General features: G+C 42.0%; 1 protein-coding gene across 2 annotated transcripts in view; it reads right to left on the reverse strand.

Annotated features, from left to right (window-relative positions):
- Positions 1-23,812, reverse strand: part of TCAF1 (TRPM8 channel associated factor 1) — a 36,262-nt gene extending 12,450 nt beyond the window's left edge. Inside the window, exons 1-2 of one of the 2 annotated variants that reach the window (XM_036246774.1) lie at positions 23,686-23,812; positions 2,954-3,586 (exon numbers count right to left, since the gene is read on the reverse strand). In XM_036246774.1, coding sequence (XP_036102667.1) covers positions 2,954-3,573 — 620 coding nt within the window. In that variant the 5' untranslated portion in view covers positions 3,574-3,586; positions 23,686-23,812. Of the gene's footprint in view, positions 1-2,953; positions 3,587-9,131; positions 9,228-23,685 lie in introns of those variants that run through there. The other variant, XM_036246775.1, reaches the window with a different exon arrangement.
- Positions 23,813-26,957: the final 3,145 nt, after the last annotated feature.

The following is a 26,957-nucleotide window of genomic DNA, read 5'->3' on the forward strand; positions in this document are numbered from 1 at the left end:
CAAGTTTCAAAAATGTTCCTCCTCTCCTAGTTTCTGGAAGAGTTCATGTAGGGTATATAATTTTAGAATCAATTTTAACTTTGCCAGAGATTGCATTGAATCTATATGTCATTTGGGGAAAAATATTTTTAAAAATAATTTTGATAAAATTAATTTGATAAATTAATCAGTGATGCTATCTGGGTCTAGTTTTTTTTGGGGGGGAGCAGGATTTTTTGCACTGTTGTTGATTTTAAATAAAATTTTATTTTAAAATAAAAAATATATAAGTTGACAAAATAGTAAAGACAGTTCCTATATACCCTTCACCCAGTTTCCATAATGTTAACATAGCACATTTTTCAAAACTAAAATGTTAACATTGGTAAAATACTATTACTTAAATTCTAGACTTTATATGAATTTTGCCAGTTTTCCCACTAATGTTTTCTAGGATCCAATCCAGGTTACCGCATTGCATTTAGTATTGAAATGTGTTCTTTTTTTTTAAATATATTTTTCTTTATTGATTTGAGAGAGAGAGGAAGAGGGACAGAGAGATAGAAACATTGATGAGAGAGAACACTGATTGGCCGCCTCCAGCATGCCCCCCACTGGGGATCAGGCTCACAACCTGGGCATGTGCCCTGACTGGGAATCAAACCAGTGACCTCCTGGTGCATGGGTCGACTCTCAACCACTGAGCCACACTGGCTGGGCTAGTATTGAAATGTTTTTAATTATATATTTAACATATATTTTCATATACGTTAAACATATAACATATTTTCTGTTTCTTCTTGTGTCAATTTTACTAGTTTTTGTCTGTCAGGAAATTTGTCCATTTCACCCAAGTTGTCAAATTTATTGGCGTAAAGTTGCTATAATATTCCATTACCCTTTTAATGTCTGTAGGATCTGTATTAATGTCCCTTATTCCATTCCTGGAATTTATAATTTGTGTTCTCTTATTGTCATAACAGTATACCTAGAGATTTATCACTTTTATAATTTTTTCTAACTAGCTTTTGTTTTTATTGTTTTCTCTATTGTGTTTCTATTTCCTATTTCACTGAGTTTTGGTTTTGTCTTTATTATTTTCTTTTTCCTCCCACATATTTGGGTTTGATTTGATTATCCTTTTCTTTAGCTTCTTGATGTGGAAACTTAGGCCACTAAGTTTAAATTTTCACTTTTCTAATCAAAGCATTTCAGTTTCTTGCTAAACACTGCTTTAACTGCATTCCACAAATTCTGATATGCTGTGTTTTCATTTTTATTCCATTCAAAATATTTTCTAATTTCCTTTGTAGTTTCTTCTTTGACTTATAGAGTACTTACAAATAGGTAGGTATTCCAGATATGTTTATGTTATTGATTTCGAATTTAATACTGCTGTGATCAGGACATACTATGCATGCTTTCAATCCTTTTAATCTTGTTGAAACATTTTATGGCATAACATATGGTCTTGCTTCATGGATATTTAAAAAGAATGTGCATTCAGCTGTGGTAACCTTGTTCACAGTTTACACATTCAGAAATTAAACTGAATCAACAGAGAAGGGGGGAAACTCACTTTAAACAAAAATAGAACCAAATGAAAAAATAATTCATATGCTCTGTGTAGTATATTCTGAGAACAACAACAAAAACTACAAAAAATAATCTTGAACTTAGTGAGTCTGCTGTTGGTAATAGCATGGGAATAGTAACCACAAAGTTATTTTGTATGCACTGTAGGACTGAGCAAGTGAGTATATCATGAAGCTGTTGAAAACCAGGATTCTCACTATTCACCACTAAAAGGACCAGGATTCCCCAAAGAAATGGCTGAATCCAGTTTCCAGACAGGAAGAGGACAAGGGAAACCTGCAACATCTTGTTGTATGAAAAATTAAGTACTAAAAAAAGGATGGGGCGTGTCAGAGGACTCAAGACTTGGGAGAAGGTAGATACAGATATGGAGAGAGTGGAGGAGAAGACTTCTGTGGTTTTGGATTAATATTGGAGGTATTGGTATGAATTCAAGATTAAAACATGTATTTCTTGGCTCTGTCTTCTTAAGGATCTGGAAATGATGATAGTCCAACAGCAACAAGCATACCTAGATGCGCATGGCTTTTAAATACTATTCACCACTAAAAGGACCAGGATTCCCCAAAGAAATGGCTGAATCCAGTTTCCGGACAGGAAGAGGACAAGGTAAACCTGTAACATCTTGTTGTATCAAAAATTAATTATTAAAAAAAGGATGGGGCATGTCAGAGGACTCAAGACTTGGCTTAGTGGCTCTTTTACTTGCCAAATTTGGGACAATGGGTCCTTCAAACAACGGGACCAACTATAAATGAACTATAACACATTTGCTTTTTGTTTTCAAAATTAATAGAGATGTCACAGAATACTCCCAAAAAATGATATTGTTGTAGACATTTTGTCAGGTCAGGAAAACATGCTGTTTAAAAAATACGTAACAATATTGTGGTTATATTTAAAAATGTGATTTTATCTTTTAGAGATACACTATTGCATGGATGAAATGATGTAGTGACAGGGATTTGCATGAAAACAGCCTGGAAGGGAGAGTAGGTGGGGTGTGAGCGGATACCGGGGGGCCCCCAGGTAATGGGTACATGTGTGTCCATTGATCTATTTTTCGTTGCTCTACATGTATGAAGATTTCCAAAATAAGATATTTTCTAAAAGGAAACTGCCAAATATTTAAAATGAGTAGGTGCATATCAAGCCCATATGTTTCAGTAAAAAAATATTCATTGTATCATTCTTTATAAGAGAAAAAATTAGAAAAGAATCTTAATGTGACTCAGGAAATTTTAAAAATCTGGTTGATTTATGGTGACTCCATGGCTGAGTGTCAAATTCTCTTCTGTTAGTCTGGTAATAACCTGAACACAAGAACAGTGTTTGCTTTTTAACCTGGACCAACTCCCCACTGGGGTAATGGACTCACCTGACTAAGACTGGGATCTTGGGCATCTTCTTAGACACTTTACAGAAACTCGTGTCTCCTTTGTTGTCAGTGAAGTACACGCCCGCCACGCTGGTCACGAGGTTCCCAGGGAACGTGAACAGAACCCTCTCGTCGTCGCCCTGGTTGGCCCAATCCCAGGCTTGGCCTCCGATGAGCAAGCCTCCTCCGTGCTTCATAAACTTGACCAACTTCTCGGTCATGGTTTCGTTGTAGGCGTCAATACAGTAAACCCCCAGGGAGTCTTTCACTTCTGGCTCAAGCTTCGCTTCCACTCCAGCACCCTCGAGGATTTTGGCCAGAGGTGCCAAGGAGGGGTGCACCCCCACGGGAGCCCCAGGGGAAGAACAAAGCCAGCCCACTGCATTGAGGAGGAAGGGAGTGAGCTGGGCTTCCACCAGGTAGTCCTCGTGGGACACCACCACCAGGCGGCCTCGGCCATAGGAGGATGCAGCGATGAGGACCTGGCCCATGTCATTCAGCATCACTGGGAAGGAGGCCTCGCCAATGAGAAGCAGTTCACACGGGACGGCATCTTCAGGGACATCCCAACTCGTCACTCCATTCATAAGGGCCTCAAAGGCAGCTGAGGGGGTCGCCATGGCTGATGGGCTTCTACAGAGAGGAAAGCAAATACTCAGTGTGGTGAGAACAGATAAACAAACACATCAACAGGCCAAGCAGTTCATCCCTCCACTAGTTTGGGCAATTCTCCCCATTACGCAGATGACAATGACATTGTGAAAAGACACAGGCACTCATCGTGGGTGGCAGTGTCTCCAATCTAGGAGACCTCATCACACTCTGTCCTCTTAAACTCTTGGGGTCAAACTAAAAGGGCACCATGCTTTTCTGTCACCAACAGAAACAAACAGAAGTAAAGAATGTGTCCCCAAAGAAGATGGTTAAATATTAAGCCCTAGAACAGTGCTTTTCAACCTTCCTAATGCCGCGACCCTTTAATACAGTTCCTCATGTTGTGGTGACCCCCAACCATAAAATTATTTTTGTTGCTACTTCATAACTGTAATTTTGCTACTGTTGTGACTTAGGCGACCCCTGTGAAAGGGCTGTTCAACCTCCAAAGGGATCACAACCCACAGGTTGAGAACTGCTGCCCTGGAAACTGTGAATGTGACCTTATTTGGAAGAGGGTCCTTGCAGAGGTGGTCAGGTTAAGAGGAGGTCATACTGGATTTGAGGGGACCCTAATCTAATGACTGGTGTTCTCATAAGAAGAGGACATTTGGACACAGACAGATGGACAGAGGACAATGCTATGAGAAGACAAACCAGGACTGCAGTGATGCATCTACCAGCCAAGGGAGGCCAAAGACGGCCAGCAAACGTCATGAGCTAGGAAGAGGCATGGAACAGATTCTCCTTCAGAACTTCCAGAAAGAACCACCTTGCCAACACCTGGGTTGAACACTCCTAAGCCTCCAGAACTGGGGGAGAATAATGTTCAGTGGTTTAAGCCACCTAGTTTCTGGTCACTTGTTCCTGCAGCCCCCAGAAACTAGTACGGTGGTACAGCATGCTGTTCCCCACCCCCACCCCCACTCCACCCCACTCAGCCCACACTGATCTTATTAATCCCAGCTTGGGGAACCCAGAACTTCAGTCCAAAAAGCCTGGGTCCTCAGAGAGGAAAGCAGAGTCCTGTGGCTTGAATCCAGGTCCCAGACAAGCAGAAAGCAACAAGTTATGAAAGTTCAGCAGATGCTCACTTGACCTGTTCAGGTGGAGGAAGGTGTGTATGTCTGTGGATATGTACTCACAGAAATCCTTGGCTCCTTTACACGAGTTCCCCACTTAAGGACACTCTGCAGTGTGACCTCTACTTTACTGAAACAGTTCCCCAAGGACAGATGTGTTTTCATACTCGAGACATCCAGGGCTTGTTATCCTCACTGACCACTCCACTTGGTGGCCCTGGACAGTCTGCTCTCCTGGTCCGAGGCTCTTACCACCTCTAACCTTATGACCCAAGCCAATATCATCTGCCAGCTCTTGAACCACTGACTTTCTATCCTCCTCTTACCTCTTATGAAAATGTAGGTATTCCTTGTGATTTTATCTTGGACAGTTACTACTTTTCTATTTCCTTTATCAGAGAACATGCTCGTTCTCAAGTGATTACAAGTTCAGCTCCGGAGTTAGGCTGTCTGGGTCTGAATCTCAGCTTTGCTCTTACTGTGAAATCAAGCAACTCAGCTCAGACTTAGTTTCCTCACTCAATGAGTAGGGATAATAGGATCTACAACGTATAGTTGTCCTGAGGATAAAAGGAAATAACATAGGCTAAATGTCTTTCAATAATTTATTATATATTTATATGCTTATATATAGAAATGTAGACACATATCTATGTATATTTGCTTATAATTATTTGGTTAAGTGTAAGCTGAATATGTGCATAACAGAGAATTCTTATAAAGTAAAAGAAAACCCTAACCTAATGTTAGATTTTACAAACACAGGAATAAGCATATATTGATTCTCCCTTTATAGTTTTCATAATTTTGGAGCCAATACTACAACTAACTAGTATTATACTGAATTCTCAAGTATTTCTATGGGCCATTGAAAAAGCCCTTCCCCAGGGTGCCAACTAATAAACTCAAGCCCTATGAAAGAGCCCACTCTCTGACTGGCAACTGTCTCTAAAACTAAAGAAGTCTTACATTTATTATTTCCCCCTCAAAGTAGCTCCGCATACCTAAGCTTGATGTTCCTAGTTGTTAAAGAGGGTAACCAGAATACACGATCAGCAAGCAATGGGTTAACAAGAGCTTGGCCCTTCCCTGCTCCTCCTGGTGTCCACAAATAACCAGGACAGCAAGCCACAGTGTGAGTTGTGTCCCTTCTCCCCCTGCTCCATATCCTGTCCATGTCCTCATTCTCAATGTCCAATCACGCTACCACTAACCTAGTTCGGGTCCTCAGTAGCCCATTCCTTCACTAAACTGATCCAGTTCCTCAGTCACCAGTATCTGTTCTCAGCTCTGTTCTTCTAAAGCCACCATGGTTTAATTTCCAGAAGAGAACCCCTCAGACCTCACCTTGGCCCATGGGGGAAAATCTGAGTGCTCAGTGCGGATGGGAGACCTCTAGAGCAGGCTGCTCCTTACTTTCCAGCTGTATCTCCCACCACTCAACCTCTCCAATCTCCTGCCACTCAACCACTACCATCTCCCACCACCCAACCTCTCCAATCTCCTGCCACCCAACCTCTCCAATCTCCTGCCACTCAACCACTACCATCTCCCACCACCCAACCTCTCCAATCTCCTGCCACTCAACCACTACCATCTCCCACCACCCAACCTCTCCAATCTCCCGCCACCCAACCTCTCCAATCTCCCGCCACCCAACCTTTCCAATCTCCCGCCACCCAACCTCTACCATCTCCCACCACCCAACCTCTCCGATCTCCCGCCACCCAACCTCTACCATCTCCCACCACCCAACCTCTCCAATCTCCCACCACCCAACCTCTCCAATCTCCCACCACCCAACCTCTCCAATCTCCCGCCACCCAACCTCTCCGATCTCCTGCCACCCAACCTCTACCATCTCCCACCACCCAACCTCTCCCATCTCCCGCCACCCAACCTCTCCCATCTCCCGCCACCCAACCTCTCCCATCTCTCGCCACCCAACCTCTCCAATCTCCCGCCACCCAACCTCTCCAATCTCCTGCCACCCAACCCCTCTGCAGCTTCCAGAACACCTGATGCCCCTGGACATGCTTTCACTCTAGATTCTCTTCTCGTTCTCGTCCCTTCCTGGCCCCTCTCCTACATTTTCTATCTATTGAAATCCTGTCCCCCTAAGAGAAGATATTCACAGAAGAGGACATCTGTATGGCCAGTTGGTCTTTGAACATATGCTCAATCTCACTAGTCAGGCAAATGAAAATATAACGTTGCCCATATTGTCAAAAAAGAAGGTGGCAAAGACAGAGAAGAGGAAGAGGCAGAGAAGAAGAGGGTGAAGAAGACAAAGGCAGCTAATGACATCCAATGTCCAAAAGGCTTTGGGGACAGTATCACATCTACTAGGACTGAGAATCTGACAACCATCTGACAGTGGCACTCAGTTTCAAAGATGTACTTATCCTTAGATCAGCGAACCCTCTTCTAACCTTTCTTAGAAATAAGAGCAGAAGGTACCCTAGGCACAACTTATAACTCAGGGGGAGAGCTTCACAAATCCCCTACCCCTGCCACAAAGTGACCCCTGGTACCTAAATGGGGTGTCCCTTAAAAGATATTGACAGGAAGAAAGGTAGTGGGCCTGTGTTGCTTATTGTACCACATCCTGCATTATAATTGGATTTCAAATCCCTAAAGTAGGGTGAGTGTCTGAGGTCAGGTTCTTTGGATTTCCTGGAAGAATGAATAAATACTCTGTAGATGGATGATTGAATAATGGATTTAAGAGCCCACCTAGGATGACTTCTTCAGCAAACAGCTAACCTGGCCTTGAAAAATGATGCATATCAGAAGACATCTATAGGTGTTCTCTTCATGCCATTTTCTTCCACAAACCCTTTTTCCTTTCCCTTATATGTCCAATATCTTTCCTATTATCCATCAACTCCTCTTAAGCCAGAATCAGGGTGGATCCAACCTGTTTTGCATTTTGTCTGAGATATTCCCGACTCAATCTTGTTTAAAGGTTAATGTCATACATTTAAAAAATGGAATGCTGCCCTGGCCAGTGTGGGTCTGCGGTTAGTGTCGGCCTGCAGACCCGAGAGTCTCAGGTTCGGTTCCCGCTAAGGGCACGTACCTCGGTTGCGGTTTGTCCCCTCCCCGGTTGAGGTCATGTGGGTGGCAACCAGTCGATGTGTCTCTCTCACATGGATGTTTCTCTCTCTCTCTTCCTCCATGTCTCCCTCCTGCTCTATCTGAAGATAAATGCACAAATGTCCTCGGGTGAGGATGAAAAAGAAAAAGAAAAATGTAATGCATGTGGAAGAATATAGACAGTAAGATAATAACAAAACAATTTTAAAAAATTAAACAGACTCCCTTATACCATTCCTAGTATCTGAAGGTCTGCTTATAGCTCTCTGGAATCATTACCTCCCCCATTCCCATAAAAGTAAGCATGTTCCAAACTTTGCCTTTTCTAGTCCCTTGTTTTGATCTTACTACACTTTCTTCCTAATCCCTGACTTCCCTTGGGGTTCTTTCCCTGGCTCATACTTGCTGGCTTCTCTCGCTGCCAGACTCCCAGCAGAAGAGCAAGATGGAGGACCACTAGCCCAGGAGCGAGGCCTGTTTTGCTTTTAAGAAAATCCTGGTGCTGCCTCTTACTAGCTGTGGATCAGGCTGCCCCAGAGGGCGTTCTACCAAATGCAGTGCTGGCGGAGGACCGGTCTGCGTTCGGAGGGGCTGTCACTACTAAGTTCTGGGGTGGGATCCCTCTCTCCCCCACCCCACCCCCCTTTTTTCTCCAGGCCCTCCCAGGCCAGACGTTCGTCCCCAGAGCCAGTCCACAAAGAGCAAATCCGTGACATCAGAGGAGTAAAAGGGGGATGAGGTGGGGGGTGGGGACGGCCAGGGGAGGAGGGGCGCCGAGCGGAAAAGCTGGGATTGGCAGGGGCTTCTGCAGGCCCGCTGGCACCGAGGTTTGGGAGAGACCAGAGGCCCCACTTCCACACAGTCCAGTCTCCAGGGGACCAGTGGAGCGGGCGAGGGATCTTGGTCCCAGGCACGGTGTTTGTAAAGATCAAAGGGCAGTGGGACAGAGTGATGCTCTGCCACTCGCCACCTGTGTGACTCTGGGCCAGCCCGCCTGCTCCCTGGGCCACGGCGTTCTCGTGCCCCTAAAGCTGCGGGGTAGATGTTCCTCTCGGTCAGGCCTGTGCATAGCTCGAGGACACAAAGCAGACAAACATCACACACCAGGGCCCCAGAGGGGCACTGCGGCAGGCACGACGCAGAGCCTGAGAACAGAGGACAATCGCCAACAGGACAGCGACACAAACAGCGAAACATTCGGTCCGGGTTTGGGCTCTGGCAGGTCCGCCCGCACCCCCTCGGGCTCCGGCACCGCCCTCCCCCAGACCCGGCGCAGCCACCGGCCCCTCTCTGGCCTGCGGGGCATCCGGAGAGAGCCACTCACAGGGTCGCCTGCAACTTACCAGGGGGCAGCTGGAGGGGCTGCGCTGGGTGCAGAGAGACCAAGCGCTGGGAAGGGGCTCCTGCAAGCAGCCCGGCGAGCAGCAGCGCGGGGAGGGGAGCCCGAGCGGGAGCAGAGGAGGGGTTCGAGCAGTCTCCTCCTCCCCACTTCCTCCCGGGCGGGATCAGCCCGGGGGGCGGCGCTTGGCAGGGGACTGCGCTTCTTTGTGTCGCTGGCCCTTCAGCTGGACACTGAGGTGGCGGCCCCCATCTGGATGGCAGTGGGACCGGCCGTTTTATTCAAGACATAAACTTCTGTGCCTGTGCACTGATAAGGAGAAGGCTGAACAAACTATAGGACACGTTCTATGGCATAGTATTCAGTTCGTACGGGGAGCTTGGATCTCCATTCAGTTGGAGGAATGTACTTGAAGTATTGCCAAGGGAAAAATAAAAACTAGAAATTGTTCAGTATGCTTTCGTTTTTATAATAAAAACAGCCCTGCGTATATGTGTATTAAATGGGGGGGGGGGGAGGAAACGTCTCTACCTGTTAATACTGATTAGCCAGAGGAATTGGGAAGGGCAGTTTTTATATAGCTCTACACTGCGTTGTTATATGTTACTTTTGTAAATTAAAAATAAGAATCTATTAAATTTCAAGCAAACAGGTAGCTAACATACATTCTTCAGTGTACATTTCAAACGCGATTTCTTTCCCCTACGTTCTCTGATGATTGGTTGACAGCTGCTCCGCCCTCCTAAGAATTGCAAGTTCCTCCTTGGTGTGGTGACTTCACCTGGCTCAGGTGCTACTTCCCGCCAGAGGTCAGGGTAGTACAGTGTTTAGAAACCCAGACTGTCACCAGATGGCCAGGATTCAGATCTCAGGGCTACATTTTATGGGCTGACTTTGAACAAGTTACTTAATTCCTTAATGCCTCGGTTTTATTACCTGTAAAATGGGTAGGATGAAATGAGTACATCTATTACAGATTTATTGTAAGGTTTACATTAGGTGAGTGAATACTTATCAAGTTCTTCGATCACTGTTCGGCAGATAGTAAGACTGTATGATTGTTAAGTATAACAAATCTTCAGGTAGTCCTAAGAATCAATACTTCATGATTCAGGAAAATGCATTATCTTCTCATTCTGACTACGGTTTTGGTTCCAGTAGAAGTCATATTACCTTTCCCCATCTCCCTTTAACCGCCTTTCCCCAAATTGATTCATATGAACAATAATCAATAAAGGAATGTGGGTAGGTGAGCCAGTGGCAGGGTTTACACAGAGGAAACACCAAGAAGAGACATCAAGGGAACCAAAATTTGATCCTGTTTCTTCAAGGACCACCTGACTGACTGAGCAGGTCCTTTACATCCTCCAGAGCTGAGGGTTCTCAGATAAGCAAGGAGGCTGGGACTTGCTTGCTATGTCCCTTTAGGTCTGAAATGCTAAGACTAATAGCACTGAAAGGAAGAACCCCCAAATACTGAGTTTATTAAAAATATTTAAAATAAAAGCAAAAGCACATATGTTGCTTACATAAATAATAATAAAACAAAAATTTATATGGGAAGGATACCACCTGACTTACCTCTGAGAACTGGGGCATGACATGTGGTGGGGAAAAGGTCTCAGTTGTCAGGTTTTGTTTTTCAGAAACACACACACACACACACACACACACACACACACACACCACAAGAGCTGAAGCAAAGGTGATAAAATGTCAGCACCGGATACATCTACTAGATTATTTTCTGCACATATCCGTAGCTTTGCAATATTTCTTCATGAAGAATGTTTTTAAAAGACGGGGATCTATTAGATTCCTGATGGTTAGGTTTCTGGAGAAGAAACGCAGCGCGCAATAATTAAGAGCCAGAGTGTGGAGAAAACCAGAACCAGACATGGAGACACCGCAGGCAATCTTCTTAAAAAGACATCTGCCTCCTTCGGTGCAAGGTCTGGGGCCCCAAACCCCCATCCCCTGCAGCAGCCCGCCAGGCACCCCCTCCCAGTGCTCCCCGGGCTGGACCCTCCCTCTCCCACCCTGGACCACTGGCCGCGGTCAGTGCGCTCGGGCCTGCCCCCGTGTCAGAAACCATCACTGAACAAGACTCACCCGCTGTCCAGCAGTTTCCACACCGGGCTACTTCGGAGGGGGAAGGGGCTCCTCTGCAGGGGTGTGATGAGGGAGGGGATACAGCCTGGGGGTTTGAAAATTGGTGGCGGCAGCGGTGGGAGCCCTGCAGGGGGGCGGTGGTCTGTGGTGCAGAGGGGGTCGAGGAGGGGGCCGTCCTGAGAGCTGATTGGCAGCTGCGGCGGTGGGGGCGGAGCCTGGCCGCCCCCACCTCCCCAGACTGCGGAGGCCCTGCTTTGTGTCAGTTTTTGCGAGAAGATGCAGCCCCAAATCCAGGAGGAAGGCTCTGGCGCCTCACAGGGAGTGCGGCAGGGCAATTTGTCGAAAAGTGAACCCGTGAGGCTACTTACCAACAAGGGAGTGGGCGACAAATTATGATAAATCCTTATATAAAATAATACACTTTACAAAGAAAGAGTTAAATCTCTATATATCTGCCCGAAGTTACGCTACATTTACACTCACTTTAAATAAACATTTAATGTGGTAGTAAAACGGAGAGTTTGCATTTTTGTACACACACAAAAAAACTTTAAAAATATTTTATATACCTACACAAACGCAGAGATTATATGAAAAACATACGTCGAACTATTAGAATCAGTACTTGAGACGGGGAAGAGTAGTTTACTTTTAACTGTTTTTCTTCAAACACCTCATTAAAATTTTAATAGTGGTATTATTTTGTGATAAAAATAGATAAATTTTATCAACTAAAAATAGATAAAGTATCCTTGCTCAGACAGCTGGTAGTGTCCACTCTATAAATATGATTTCTCCCTAGCCCTGACTCATTTTCATCGGGGAACAGTGGAATCCAGCACTTGACTTTTGAGCCAGGACCTGGCTTTATGCCTAACCAGGTCCCACCTTGAATCACTGCCTGCTCATCTAGCTTTGTGAGCTCAACTTTAGAAGCTGGGAGAAAACCACTTTTCCCTTTCAGAGATGGCCCTGAAGACCTAAAGTTTTGTGTAGCCTCCGGACATTCTCCTGTTTCCTCACCCCTCACCCCTTATCGCTCTGGCTTCTGTTTTCCAGGTACCTAAGGAGGTATCCCCAGACCAAAGTGGCCCTATGAAGAGATCATTAAAAAGTTTTCTTCCGACCACAAAACAGTTTCCAGGCTGCATCTTTCAAGGGAATGTGGATTCGGTGGTAAAGGGGATAGAGTACCACATCCTGTAATTACTTCAGGGTTTCATTAGTTTTCAAACGGGTGTAAGCATAAGCCAGGAACTGGTTTTTGTTGTTGTTGTTTTTGTTTGTATTTCTTCTTTCTTTCTCCATTTCATGTGGCCATGAACAGGTGCTCAGTAATGTCCACTTGATGGATTGATGGACAAAACAGATGAATGTGGGCTGAGGAAGTTAATCCTAGGATCACTCCTCAAAAAACAAACAAACAAACAGCAGCTTGATGTAGAAAACGGATTGTAAAACAGATTTCTCATATTGTAAGTTTTCTCCTCTTCTTTGTGCACTTTTCATTTTTTCCTTTAAGCCTTTTGTTTTCTTTCTATATCTCCCCAAGTTTCAGCAGGTTCTATCCTCTCTTTGTGTTTCAGACGTGACATTACTAATTCAATTTAAAACCCTATATCCTTCTCCATCTCTAATTTCCCTAGACTTTCTGTTTCTCTTTCCAGCTTTTGCCCCGAGTAATAGAGACTGCCATGAAATCTTCAAAGTACTGAAATAGCCTTTGTGATGTTAGGTTCTGTGAATACTCAGCAACATAGGAATGAGTGAACAATTTATTAAAAATCCACACTGTAAAATATTATGCGGTTCTTAAAAAGGATGAGCTTGTCATACCTTGCGGAATGCTTTCAAGCTATATTTTCAATGAAGTATTTATGATTCTACTTTTTTAAAAAAATCCTCACCCAAGGTTATGTTTGTTTTTTTTTTTCATTAATTCTAGAGAGAGAAGTGGGGGGGGGGGAGAGAAACATCAATGTGAGAGAGAAACATTGATTGGTTGCCTCCTAGTACACACCAGAAATGGCAACCTGGGTAAGTGTCCTGAGCAGTTGAACCCTCCACCCTTTTGCTGCACAGGATGATGCTCTAACCACTGAGAAACATCAGCCAGGAAATATGATTTGACATTTTTATGCTTATGTTTATCTAACAGGAAAAATAAGGACATATTTGGCGACTTTAGGAAGTAGGGAGGGTTGACCAGTAATTTTTTTTTTTTAGACAATTTGTATTTTTAAAATGTTACGAAAATCATTTTGAAATTGAAAAATAATGCTATTCAGTAATACCACTCTTAGGTATATACCCAATAGAACTGCACACTCAGGCTACCAAAAGACATGTGCTACAGTGTTTAACGCAGCACCATCCACATAGTAGTCTAAACCTGGAAGCTACCCTGTGCCACCTTCCCTGCTTTCTCACCTATAGGGCCACCCTGGCACTATTCTCTATTACAAGATTCTTAAAACTTTTATTTTTAGACCAACAAATACTGAGGGGCTATTATAAAAGATCTGCTTTGAAGAAATTCTAAGGGACGTGTCTCAAGAAGAAATAAAATAATGTTTGATAATCTGAGGTGTGAGACAAAACAGCGAGAGACTTGCAATTCTGGCATTGAGAGAATGCCTTGTTTAGAACAACCCTCCCGCTGAAAACAGCAATAAAAGTTGGACAAAATACAGGAAACAATGGAAGACTCTGAAGAGCCAACAAGAACAAGCAGGACACGCCCCTCTACTGGGCTCTGGCTTTTTCCTTTAGGGCATTTTTCAGTCCACAGTGCAGGGTAGCAGCCCAGGTAGGGAATGTCAGCCTTACTGGCTTCAGGTTACCAAACCAGTGGAACTCAAAGGGCAAAACTTCAGAGAAGTAGAAATCTCGAAGAAGTCAATCTAAAAAATCTATGTACAAATTCCCCTTAAGTCACTGGCTGACTCCTAAGCTACACGTGCACAGGGAGGCCCTTCTCCCAAACCCTCCCCCAAATTGCAGAAAATAGTGGCTAAAATGCTTTTAAAAAAAAAAAATGAACATTCATTTTAGTAGTTGCACTGATCTGGGAATAAAGCAACTCCACCAAAGTAAATGATTCTTATCAACACATTCTGATGTCAGTTGAGATATGAGAAATGTCACAGCATAAGAATGAGAAGGCCATGTTAGGAGTAGGACCATGCTGTTTAATAAAGAAAAAAATCTAAAGCAGACCAGTTCTAAGAAACTGTAAAACTAGCCTTTGATAATATAAAATTAATCTGCTGGTATTTTATCTGTCTCTCATCCCTAAAAAAATGGTTTGAAAAATAACAGCATCAACCAGAACTATATTATTTTTTATTCATTATGTTCTGCATCCAATGAAACATTTAGAAGGAGGCTAAAAATCAGAATAAATTGCCAAGAACTCAGGAAAACAACAGATAATAGAAGCAGACTCACTGGTGGTTCAGACATTTGAGTTCTTAGATAGGGGCTGACTTTATAATAATTGTGAATATTAACAAATCATCAAACAACAAGTGTTGGCGCGAGTGTGGAGAAAAGGGGACTCTAGTACACTGCTGGTGGGAATGCAGACTGGTGCAGCCACTGTGGAAAATAATATGGTGTATCCTCAAAAAATTAAAAACTGAACTACCATTTGACCCAGTGATCCCACTTCTAGGAATATATCCTAAGAAGCCTGAAACACCAATCAGAAAGAATCTATGTACCCCTGTGTTCATAGCAGCACTATTTACAATCACTAAGATCTGGAAACCGCCCATGTGTCCGTCAATAGATGAGTGGATAAAAAAGCTGTGGTACATATACACAATGGAATACTATGCAGCTATAAGAAAGATCTCTTATCCTTTGAGATAACATGGAGGGACCTGAAGAGTATTCTAAGTGAAACAAGCCAATCAGAGAAAGGCAAATATCACATGATCTCACTTATTTGTGGATATGATGAACAAAATAAGCTGATGAACAAAACAGACCCAGAGACATAGAAAGGTGTATGGTTGAGACTGACAAACCTCAAAGGAGGGGGTAGGGTGGGGGGGAAGAGGAGATAAACCATGAAACTTATATGCAATGTATGTGTAACCAGTGGACATGGACAACGATGCTGGGGGGTGGGTAGGATAGGGTAGAGAGTGTCTGGGGGGCAAAAGGAGAAACATCTGTAACAAAATTAATTAATAATTATGAATAATATGTTCACATATAACAGAAACACGGCAGGAGAATTTCAGTATAGATTTAAAACTCATAAAAGAGTAAAATGGAAGCTTTAAAAATAAAAAATAATAATTGAAATCAAGAATTCAACAGTTCATTTTAATAGCATATTAGACACAAATGTCCAGAGAACTGGTGAATTGTAACCAAATTTAATAGAAAGTATCCAAAAATAACACAGGGAAGAAAGGATGATGTAAAAAGAAATGAAAGGATATAGAAAGGGCATAATAGAGAGGTAAAAATTTTGAATTATGTGTAATTTGAGTCCCAGAAGAGAAGAGAAACAGAGCCATATATTAATAATTAATGACTGGAAATTCCCTGAAAGAGATGTAAAACATCATAACTCAAATACAAAAAACTCTACATTCTCGTCCTGGCCGGTTTAGCTCAGAGGTTAGAGTGTCAGTCTGTGGTCCCAAGAGACCCGGGTTTGGTTCCCGCTAAGGGCATGTTTGTCCCCAGCTCTGCTTGGGTTATGCAGTGTCAACCACTTGATGTGTCCCTTTCACATCGATGTTTCTCTCTCTCTCTCTCTCTCTCCCTCCCACTCTATCTGAATAGAAAATGGAAAATTGTCCTCGGATGAGGATAAAAACCAAACCAAAACAAAACAAAAAACTCTACATTCTCTAAGTAGAATAAATACAAAGAAAACTACACCCACATCTTAGTCAAAATGCTAAAAACCAAATTCAGAGAGAAAATTAGAAATCAGCCAGACATAAAGGATACTTTCCATTCAGACAAAAAATAGCACAGCTGGTTTTTCTGAAGAAATGATGGAAACCAAAACAAAATGGAAATGGAATCACTTAAAAAAAAAAAAGCCCTGGCCGATTTGGCTCAGTGGTTAGAGCATCCACCCGTGGACCAAAGAGTCATGAGATCGATTCCAGCCAAGGGTAGACCTCAGTTTTAGTTCATCCAGGCCCTGGTCAGGGTCATGCATGAGGCAGCCAGTCGATGTGTTGCTCTCAAATGTATGATTCTCTCTCTTCCTCTCTCTCCCACCCTCACACTATATCTGAAGATAAATAGAAAAATATCCTCAAAAAAAAAAACAGCGATAAAATCTGCCAACCTAAACTTCTATGCACAGCAAAACTAAGGCAAAATAAAGACAATTTAGATAAACAGAAGCTGAGAGAATCTGTTGGCAATACAATATAAGAACTACAAAAAGGAATTCCTTGGGATTAAGGAAAATTATCCTAGATAGGAGTCCAAAACTATATAAAAGAATAGAGAGTAATGGAAAGACTAAATACATGGGCAAATATGTTAATATTGACTGCTTAAATAAATAAATATCATGTCTTGTGAGATATAAAATCATACAAAAAATATGTAATATTAACAGCACAGCTGCAAGATGATGGTTAATAAAGATAAACTATTTTTATTGCATTATTTGAGCCTTACCCTTATCCTGATACCAAAGACAGGCAAAGGACACTACAAGAAAAGAAAATTATAGGCCAACATCCCTGATGAACATAGATGTAAAAATCCTGCAGTGTTACCAAACTGAATTCAACAGTACACTAAAAGGACAATAGACCATGATCAAGTGGAATTTATTCCAGAAATGCAAGAAAGGTTCATCTGCAAATCAACAAATGTACTATACCACATTAACAAAATGAAGGATAACATCATCATACTTATCTCAGTAGATGTAGAAAACAAATTTAACAAAATACATCTTTTTATGACAAAATTCTCAACAAATTGGATATACAAGAAATGTACCACAATAAAGGCCAGATATATCATATATATATATATATATATATATTTTTTTTTTTGGTACGTTCCCCTAGTGGGAACCAAGCCAGGGACTCTCTGGTCCACAGGCCAACATGCCAACCGCTGAGCCAAACAGCCAGGGCTAAAGGCCAGATATTACAAGCCCACGTTTAACATCACATTCAAAGGTGAAAAGCTGAAAACTTTTGCTCAGAGATCAGGGACAAGACAAGAAGTCCTATTCTCACCCCTTCTTTTCAATATTGTACTGGAAATTTTACCCTTAGCAATTAGGCAAGAAAAAGAAATAAAAGGTCCTCAAATTCACTCATCATTAGGAAAATGCAAATTTAAATCACAAGATACCACTTTACACCCATCAGAAGGGCTGATAATAAAAAAGACGTGAGATAACAAGTGTTGGTGAGGATGTAGAGAAAAGAGAACCTTTGTGTAAGAGAACCCTTGCTGGTGTGAATGTCAATTTAACAGCCATTGTAGAGAACAATATAGAGAGAGGTTCCTCAAAAAATTAAAAATAGAACTACCATATTATCTAGCAATGCTACTTCTGGAGATGATTTCAAATGAAATAAAATTAGTACCTAGAAGTAAGATTTGCATTCCCATGTTCATTGCAGCATTATTCGCAGTAGACAAGACATGGAAACAACCTAAGTGTCTATCAAATGGATGAATGATGGATGAAGAAATTGTGGTACATGTATACAGTGGAATTTATTTAGCTGTAATAAAGAAGAAAATCCTGCTGTTGGTAACAGGATAGATGAAATTTGACGGCATTATGCTAAGTTTCGAAGTAATTCATACAGTAAAACTCATAAAAACAGAGAATTGCGTGGTGGTTACTAGGAGTGAGGGGGTAGGGAAAATGGAGAAATATAGGTCAAAGTTTGCAAAGTTTCAGATTTATAAGATGAATAGCTCTGAAGATCTAATATATAGCACAATAACTATAATTAATAATGCTGTATTATTATATACTTGAAATTTGCTAACAGTAGATATCAATTGTTCTCACCACAAAAAGGGTAAACTGCGTAAAGATCATTATGTTAATTAGCGTGATTGTGGTAATCATCTCACAATGTATACATATATCTCAAGATCACATTGTACACTGTATATATGTTTATTTGTCAATTATATGAATTAAGTGTGTTTTTTAACTAGAGTATTCCTAAAACATTAGAACATGTAACTTCCAAATAAGAGAAGGAGTAAAATGGGGAAGCAAAGAAAGAGAAAGAAAAAGGAGAGAAGAGTGAGGAGAGATAAAGCAGAAAAATAATAAGACGACAGAAATCAATCTAACTGTATTACTAATGACAATAAATACAATGACTTAATCAATGACAAGTTATAAATTACCAAGCAATAATGAAAAAACAGGATTTAAAAAATATAGATAAATTTTTGACATATGTACTTAAACCATAGATTTAGAAAGATGTAAAGTAAAAGGGTGAAAGATAAATAAATGAGGTAAACACCAATCAAGGAAACTTTAATTTGATATCTGAACAAATTAAAATAATAATTTAAAAAAAAAGGCCTCAATTGGTAGCCATAATAGTCTATCTCTACATTATAATAAAATTTTTAGCCCTGGCCAGTTTGGCTCAGCGGTTAGCGCGTCAGCCTGTGGTCCAGAGAGACCCGGGTTCGGTTCCCGCTAAGGGCATGTACCTCGGTTGCAGTTTGTCCCCGGCCCTGGTTGGGTCGTGCGGGTGGCAACCACTCGATGTGTCCCTTTCACATCGATGTTTCTCTCTCTCTCTCTCCCCCTCCCACTCTATCTGAACAAAATATCAAAAAATGTCCTCGGGTGAGGATTAAAAAAAAAAAAAATTTTATTTAGTTTAATTCACTAATAACATAGCCTCAAAATATATAAAGTAAAAAAAATAAGGATCTATAATGAGAAATTTCAAAATTCATCACTATAGTAAAAGATTTTAATATACCTATTTTTGTAACTGATAATTCAAGCAGATAACAAATTGGTAATTTGGATTGTATAATTATCACATTATCTTCAAATATACAAATAAAACTGATCATATGCTAGGTTAGAATGCTAATTTCAATACATCCAAAGGAATTGGTATCATACATTCTCTGACTACATTATAAATTAGTTAGGCAACATTTACTACAAGATAATGAAAGAATCTATAGGCGAGCAACCGGAAATTAAAATACACACTTCTTAAAAATTCATGGATCAAATAAAAAGCCATAATAGAAATTATAAATACTTAAAGGTACCTAGTAGCAAAATATTCATATCAAAACTCATGAACTACACCTAAAAAAAGTGGCACAAATTTATAGCCTGAAGAGCTATAAAAAAAAAGCTCAAAATTAATAAGCTAAGCATATACACCTTAAGAGCTTAGAAAATAAATAACAGAAAAATTCAAAGGTAGGAAGAAGTCATAAAATAAATAACAATTAATGAAAAAAAAGACAGGATGTTTTTTTTTTTTTATGTGAAATATTCCAAGTTCTGACAAAATTACTCAAAATAGAAAGACTATATACACATATTAGTAATGACAAGGAACTCATAAGACTAGATGATGGAAATATTTAAACAGATAACAAGAAAGTATCCTAAACAATTTTATTCTACTAATTCTGCATTTTTATATATATGTGTATATATGAAATGCTTAAATATCTTGGAAAATACAATTTATGAAAACTGACTCCATAAGAAAACCTAAATAGTCCTGTAATCCTCAAAGTAATTGAATAAATACATTTAATATCTTCTGACAAAGTAAATCAAAACCCTGAGGGTTTTGCTGGTGATTTGAGCAAAGATTCAAAGACCAGATCATTCTAATCTTGCACAGATCTTTCCAGAGAATAGTAATAGTGAGAATACTACCCATCTTATTTTATGAGATGATATCATCCGCAGATAAAGTTAGTATCAAAAAAGATAATAATTACAGGCCAATCTCAATTTACATATATATGTGCAAATATCTAATCTTATCTTGATATCTATATCTATACATAAAAATTACTGCATATTTACCATAGAGGGTTTATTCCAGGAATGTAAAGTTGATTTAATATTAAAAAACTGAATAGTATGTAGTTCCCCATATTAACATATTTAAATTAAAAATTATATGTAAAATCCATAGCTATAGAAGCATTCCATAAAACATCTCCTCATAATAAAAGTGCTTACCAAAGTAAAAATTGAACTTTCTTTAGCATGTGACAAAATTACAAAATAACCACAGAGAATGCAATATTTAAAGTTGATATGGTGAAATCTTTCTTATTATCTTAAGGATAAAACAAGATGCCCTTCCCTACTTTTATTCAACATTATACTGGAGATACTAGCCAATGCAGTAGCCAATAAAATAAAAAAATAAATTAAAGTTATAAGGGTTGGAAAGGAAGAAACAAACCGTCATTATCTTCAGATGATATGACCACCTGTGTAGCAAATCTGAAAGACTGCATAGGTAAATTTAAAATTATTAATGGAGTTTATCAAGTTTGATATAAAATCAATATACAAGAGGCAACTGGATTTCTACACACCAGCAACAATAAGCTACAAAATATAATTTGTATAAAAGAAAACATTTACAATAGCAATACAATAGTGTACTTTTAAAGAAGTGTAACAAAAATGAGAAAAAGGAAAGCAATGAAAAATATTACAAAACCTTAAAAAACATTAAACGTGAGCTAAATAAACAGCTTTCTATATCAAGTTCAAAGGTGGAAAGATTCAATGTCTTAAAGAGGCCATTCTCCCCACACTGACATATAGAATTAATTAAATACCTATCAGAATTCTACCAGGTTTGTGTGTTTGCTTGTTTGTTTCTTATTTTGTTATTTAAATATTTATATGGAGGATCAAAGATCCAAGAATTGCTAAAACAGTCTAGAAGAAGAATAAGAGGTGACAGGATCTTTCTTAATAGTTTTCAAGATTTAATATAAAACTATAGTACTTAAAAATAATTTAGTACTGGTGCAGTGTTCGACCAGTAGATAATGGAAGAGAATAGAGAACTTAAAACAAATTTATGCATATATAAACAACTTGATTCACGCAGATCACTGGTGATAGGACAACTGATTACCCATATGGAATAAAAACTATAACAATCAATTTCCAGGTAGATTAAGACTAATTGCCAAATGCAAAACTATAAAAGCTTTTAAAGAAAAATATAGTAAAATTAATTTACTTCCTTGAGAAAACAATTTTCTCAAACAAGACAAACTATACAAGAAAGTACTGGTCACCCTGGCTGGTGTGGCTCGGTTGGTTGGGCATCGTGCACTGGGAGGTTGCTGGTTTGATTCCTGGTCAAGGGCACATGCCCGGGTGGTGGCTCGATTTCTTGTAGGGGGTGTGCAGGAGGCAAATAATCAGATGTTTCTCTCTCCCCCATCTCCTTTTCTCTGTCAAAAATCGATAAACTATCCTTAAAAAGAAAAAAGTACTGGTCACTTAAAATAAAAATTCAAAACTTGAGAGAGAAGGATAGCCTTAGAGAAAAAGAAAATTAAACCAATTTGAAAGCAGATATTTGCAGTACATATGGCTAACAAATGGTTAATTAGCCTTCAGTTCATATAAAGAAAACATTCCAGTGTTCGCTTGGGCAGCACATATATTAAAGAAAATATTCCAACGAGCCAATGAGAAAAAAGACAAATAACCCAATACAAAAAAAAAATACAAAAAAAAAACACTGAACTATCACAGAGAAAGCACCATAGCTTATCAACATAGGCAAAGATGGTCAGCTTCATTACTTATCAGAAACAGGCTCCTGGGAAGCACAAGTGAATGCTATTTCATGCCTGCCAGACTGGCTAAAAATGAAATTTCATAATACCAAGTCATGACAAGTATGCCGAGCAACAGGAACGCTCATCTATTGCTGAAGTGGGTGCAAACCGGCTCAGCGCTTTGAAAACTGCTTGGAAATAACGTAACAGACATCTTCTAACTCTGTAATTCAACACCTTGATGTATATTCCAGGGACACTCCTGTCATGTGAACCAGAAGTCATGTAGGAGAATGTCAGGGGACAGCACTATCTGTTAATATCCCCTATATATAGTAGGCAGCCTTTAGCATGGCCCCCAATAAACTCTTCCCGGGGGGTATTCACAGGTGTGTGTAATCCTCTCCCCTTGAGTGTGAATTGAAACTAGTGATTCCCTTTTAAGGAACAGAGGGCAAACTGATGGGATGTCACTTTTGAGATTAGATTACAAAAGAATCTGGCTTTCTGGCTTTCTCTCTCAGCTTTTACTCTGGAGGAAGCAAGTTCCTATACAGAGGCCCATATGGCAAAGAACCGGTGGGTAAAATAAGGGTACCTTGAACACAGGCACTGTGACACCTGACAGTGGATTGTTTGGCGGAGGCGTCTTGGTTGAGAGGACTAGGGACAGCACCAGATTTCATCATGCAATTGACAACGTATGAATTGCTTATTTCTCAAATTTTCTGTTTAATATTTTCAGATCATGGTTGACCACGGGTAACTAAAACGTTGGAACCAAAGATAAGGGGGGACTACTGTATTGAAATGAAATCAATTGACAAAGAAATAGTTTGGAGTATAAGTGGACAGACACTCGGTCCCTTATGTCTAGTTAGATCTGCACTTCTTCCAATAGTCTCCATGATTGTCCCATAGGTAAATCATTGTCTCCTTCCTTAAGGACTTCTCCCTCCATTGCAGGCTGAGTCAACCCAGAGGCCAGCTCAGAAGCTGTTTACCTGGTAACTGTGTAATTTAGAACTTACCTGAAGGCCAAATGCATTCCAGACCAAACATTCCACAGAATTCCCTGCCCCCACTCTCACCACCCGCCCTCCCGCCCCTCCCTCCCCCCCACAGACACTCTCAGGGCCCCAAGTACAGCACTGGGGTACGGGAGGACTTTAGCCTTGGGGGTGGGGGTTATGCAGAGGCAGGCTATACTCAAATAATTTAAGACCAGGCCGCAGGAGGTGAGGTGACATCGCCTCCAAGGTTCCTTTTAGTTTAAATCACAATAGCTCCTGCGGAGCACAAGGGAAAAAATCACCAGAAAATAGTGGGTCATCACCTCCAGACAAGCAAGGGTGAATGTGGCAAGAAGGAAACAGGGACCGAGCTACAGGAAGACACCAAAGAAGAACCCCACAGGTAATGAGCAAGGAATCCTGCGTGGAACACGTCTGCCACCCTCCCATCGGGGCCCCGCAGAGGCCTCGCTGCAGACCCCACTCCCTCTGACCCCCTAAGCACACGGATATCCTCCCAGGGCCTTCACCCCGACTCTCCTCTCCCGCCTGGGCCACCTGGCTCTGGCAGTGGCCTGTGACACCTCCAGGCCTCTCCTGGTCCAGAATTGATCTCTGGCCCCCACTCACCGTTCGCCCCGCTGATCCCTGCAGGGTTGGGGACCAGAGAAGTGGCTAGGAGAGGGCGGCAGCAGTACCCAAAGGAAAGAGCTTCTCTGCGGAGACAGAGGTGGGATTGAGCCGCGACGAGGCCTGGGCCAGGAATGTCGCAGAGGGGGAAGGGGGGAGGAGGGGGTCATTCCGGGAGCTGATTGGCGGCCGCCGCGATGGGGGCGGAGCCTGGCCGACTACCTTCGGACTGCAGAGGGCCCGCTTTGTGTCATTTTCTGCGCGAAGATGCCGCTGCAAATCCAGGATGGGGACGCTGGCCCACGCCCCAGGGCAGCAGGACAATCTGTTGAAAAATAAATCCGTGAGACTATTTATGAACACGTGAGAGGTGGATACATGCTATCTTTGTATAAGATAACGCACGTTTATTGCCAAGGACGAGTTAAAAATCTCTGGATCCCACATATATTTTTGATGAAAAGGACCAAATATTAAAATGGAGCGTATGATTTCTGCCTTAACGAAAAGATCATGCTCTGCTTATATGAGGGCAGGGCTAAAAGGGAAGAATTGGCTATGGGTACTTATCTTCATAACCACTGAATTGTTTTTAAACTATCACATGTATTGTTTTATGAATTAAAACAGGAAAGGGGTAAAATTCCTACTAACCAATAAATAGGCGACAGATTTTGGACATGAGGGAGACAAGGTATGGCTGTTCAAAGCCTGGACTTTGAAGCCACTGTAACATCCTCTACTGTCCAGCTGGGCAGTGCACGCATTTTCTATGGCTATGGTAACAAATGACCCCAAACTTAGTGGCTTGAAACAACATATTTATTATCTTTATTACTGGACAGTCAGAAGTCCAGCCAGCATGTCACTGGCTAACATCAAGGTGTAGACAGGGCTATGTTCATTCTGAAGGTTCTAGGGGAGAATCAGTTTCCTTGCCTTTTCCAGCTTCTAAAGCCTGCCCAAATTCTTTGGCTCAGTGCACCTTGCCCCAAGCCAACAATCTAATCAATCATCAAAGCCATGAATCTCATCACATGGCCCTCTGCTTCTGTTGCCATGTGTCACTCTCTGCTTCTCCTCTTTCACTTATTTCTGAGCAAGTTTGACCTGTTGGTTACCTTTCTGTTCTGGCCCAACAGGCCTCCCTCAATTCTAAATCTCACTTCCCCTTTTATCCTCACTTCCCTTAGGTCCTTCTGTTCATCTTCGGTCTTCTGCATTGTTCATCTTCACCCCCGAGGGAATTGAGTTCTTTACCAGTGGAAGGTGTAGCGGGTGGAACACCTTGTCAACAGAACACTTGGGCTGTTCTCTCACTGCCGCTTAAAAGTCAGGTGCTGTTCAGAGCTGTTACAATACATGCGACCACATGTGAGAAAAGGCGTTCTAAACTCTGAGGCTAAGTTTCCAGTCTCGGTGGGCTCTCCCCTCCCTCCGCCCCTCCCCAGGCCCTCTCCCAGGCCAAACTTTCCTCCCGGGTTCCAGAGCCAGTCCACAGAGAGCATGTCGGTGACGTCAGAGGAGGAGGGGCGAGGGGCCTAGAGTGAGAGGAAGCAGCTGGGAAGAAGAGGAGCTGAGCAAAACGGCCCCCATTGGCAGTGATTTGCTGGCCGAGGTCTGTAGTCTGCGTGTGCTTGCAGGGTGGATGAGGTCACAGTCTGCACTGGCCCTGTCTCCTCCCAGCCCCCCGAAACACACACACACACACACACACACACACACACACACTCCTAGCCCCTAAAGCGCACACACACATATGGAGCAAAGCCTAGAGGATTCAGCAGCAACTTGGCCTCGTGGATTTTGTATGGAAAACTCTGGAGCCTTGAGTGGGCCTCTGAATGTCAAGGTCATGCTCGTCGCTGCCTGTGCTAACCCTTTCTGCCGCCCGCATTGCAGGATTCCTTTTTTTTTTTTTAAATAAAGGAGGAAACTGGATGATATGTTTTAGCCCTAAAACTGCGACCAAATACATAGGGAGAACACCACCAACTAAAAAATGGTGGGCTCTGGGGTGTGTCTGGGAGAGAATGGGTGGCCAGCCATGTGTCCCTGTTCACTGTCAGTTTCTGAGAGGGAGAGGGACATGGCGGGAGAGAAGTGCAGCTGGCTTGGCAGAGAGAAGGAGAAAAAGCTCAAAGTCAAGAAAACATGGTTTTTCAGGAACACTCAGCCTGCAATCCCTAACACCCATGTGCCTCCACAGGTCCCCCCAGACACCCCACTCCACTGCACAATCACGCCCAGACATTGGCTGTGCCTTTCATCCTCGAAGGCTCTGTAGTCAGAAACTATCCCGCTGTGCCCGGGAGGCCGTGTTGCTCATTTCTAGAAATCTCTGAAAAATGAACCCCTCTGTCTGCCCCCCTATCTCAGGCCAGGCCTTGCAGGTGGTTCTGAGGGAGATTTGCCTTTGGCCGGGAAGTGAGCGAAGGACGAAGTATTGCAGATTTTTGAGAATAAAGGAGGTAAGGGAGAAAGAGCAGTGTCCGTGCCTATGGACAGAAGGGCCGACCCCCTGGTCAGTAAGGGTGCGTTCTTCCTGCCTTTGAGCTGGGACATCGCCCTCCGACTTGAACTGAACATCAGTTCTGGGTCTTTAGCCTGTTGGCCTTCAGACTGGATTTACACCATCAGCTCTCCCGAGCCTCCAGCTTGCCAACTCGCCTTTGTCAGCCCTAAAAACAAACAAACAAACAAACAAACAAACAAACAAAACCCAGATAGTTATTTTACCAGCCCAAAATGGGCTCATTAGGAAATGGCAGAGGAAGGGCAATTCAGGACGTGCAACCTACGGCAACGCACAGGCAAGTGCAGAGAACAGAGGAAAGTTACTTTGTAGAGAGAGAGGGAGAATACAAGGAGCTGTTATAAATACGTCTATTGGACGAAGAAGCGAGGTGGAAGTATAGTGGCTTCCCATTGGTGGAGTCATAGCAGTTTCTCATTGGCTGCGCCTGTTGCTAGGCAGGGAGAAAAACCTTCCTGTTGCAAAGGTGGTAAAGGAACCTTCTTCCTGTTAGAGGAGCCTGCTCGGTGGGTGAGCGGTAATGGCAGAGAACCCCGTATTCAGAGCTTCTGGACCCCAAGTAAAAGGAGGTTTCCCTTACTCGTTTTCTTACCCACAGGTTTTGAGACTTGCCAACCTCCATAATTGTGTGAGGAATTCCTTGTAGTCAATCTCCGTCTCACTATCCATCCATTCATCTAAGTACTCTACCTATATATACATCTGTCTATTGACTATCTCTATCTATCTATCATCT

Source organism: Molossus molossus, unplaced genomic scaffold (assembly GCF_014108415.1).
Source record: "Molossus molossus isolate mMolMol1 unplaced genomic scaffold, mMolMol1.p scaffold_m16_p_7, whole genome shotgun sequence".
NCBI lineage: Eukaryota > Metazoa > Chordata > Mammalia > Chiroptera > Molossidae > Molossus > Molossus molossus.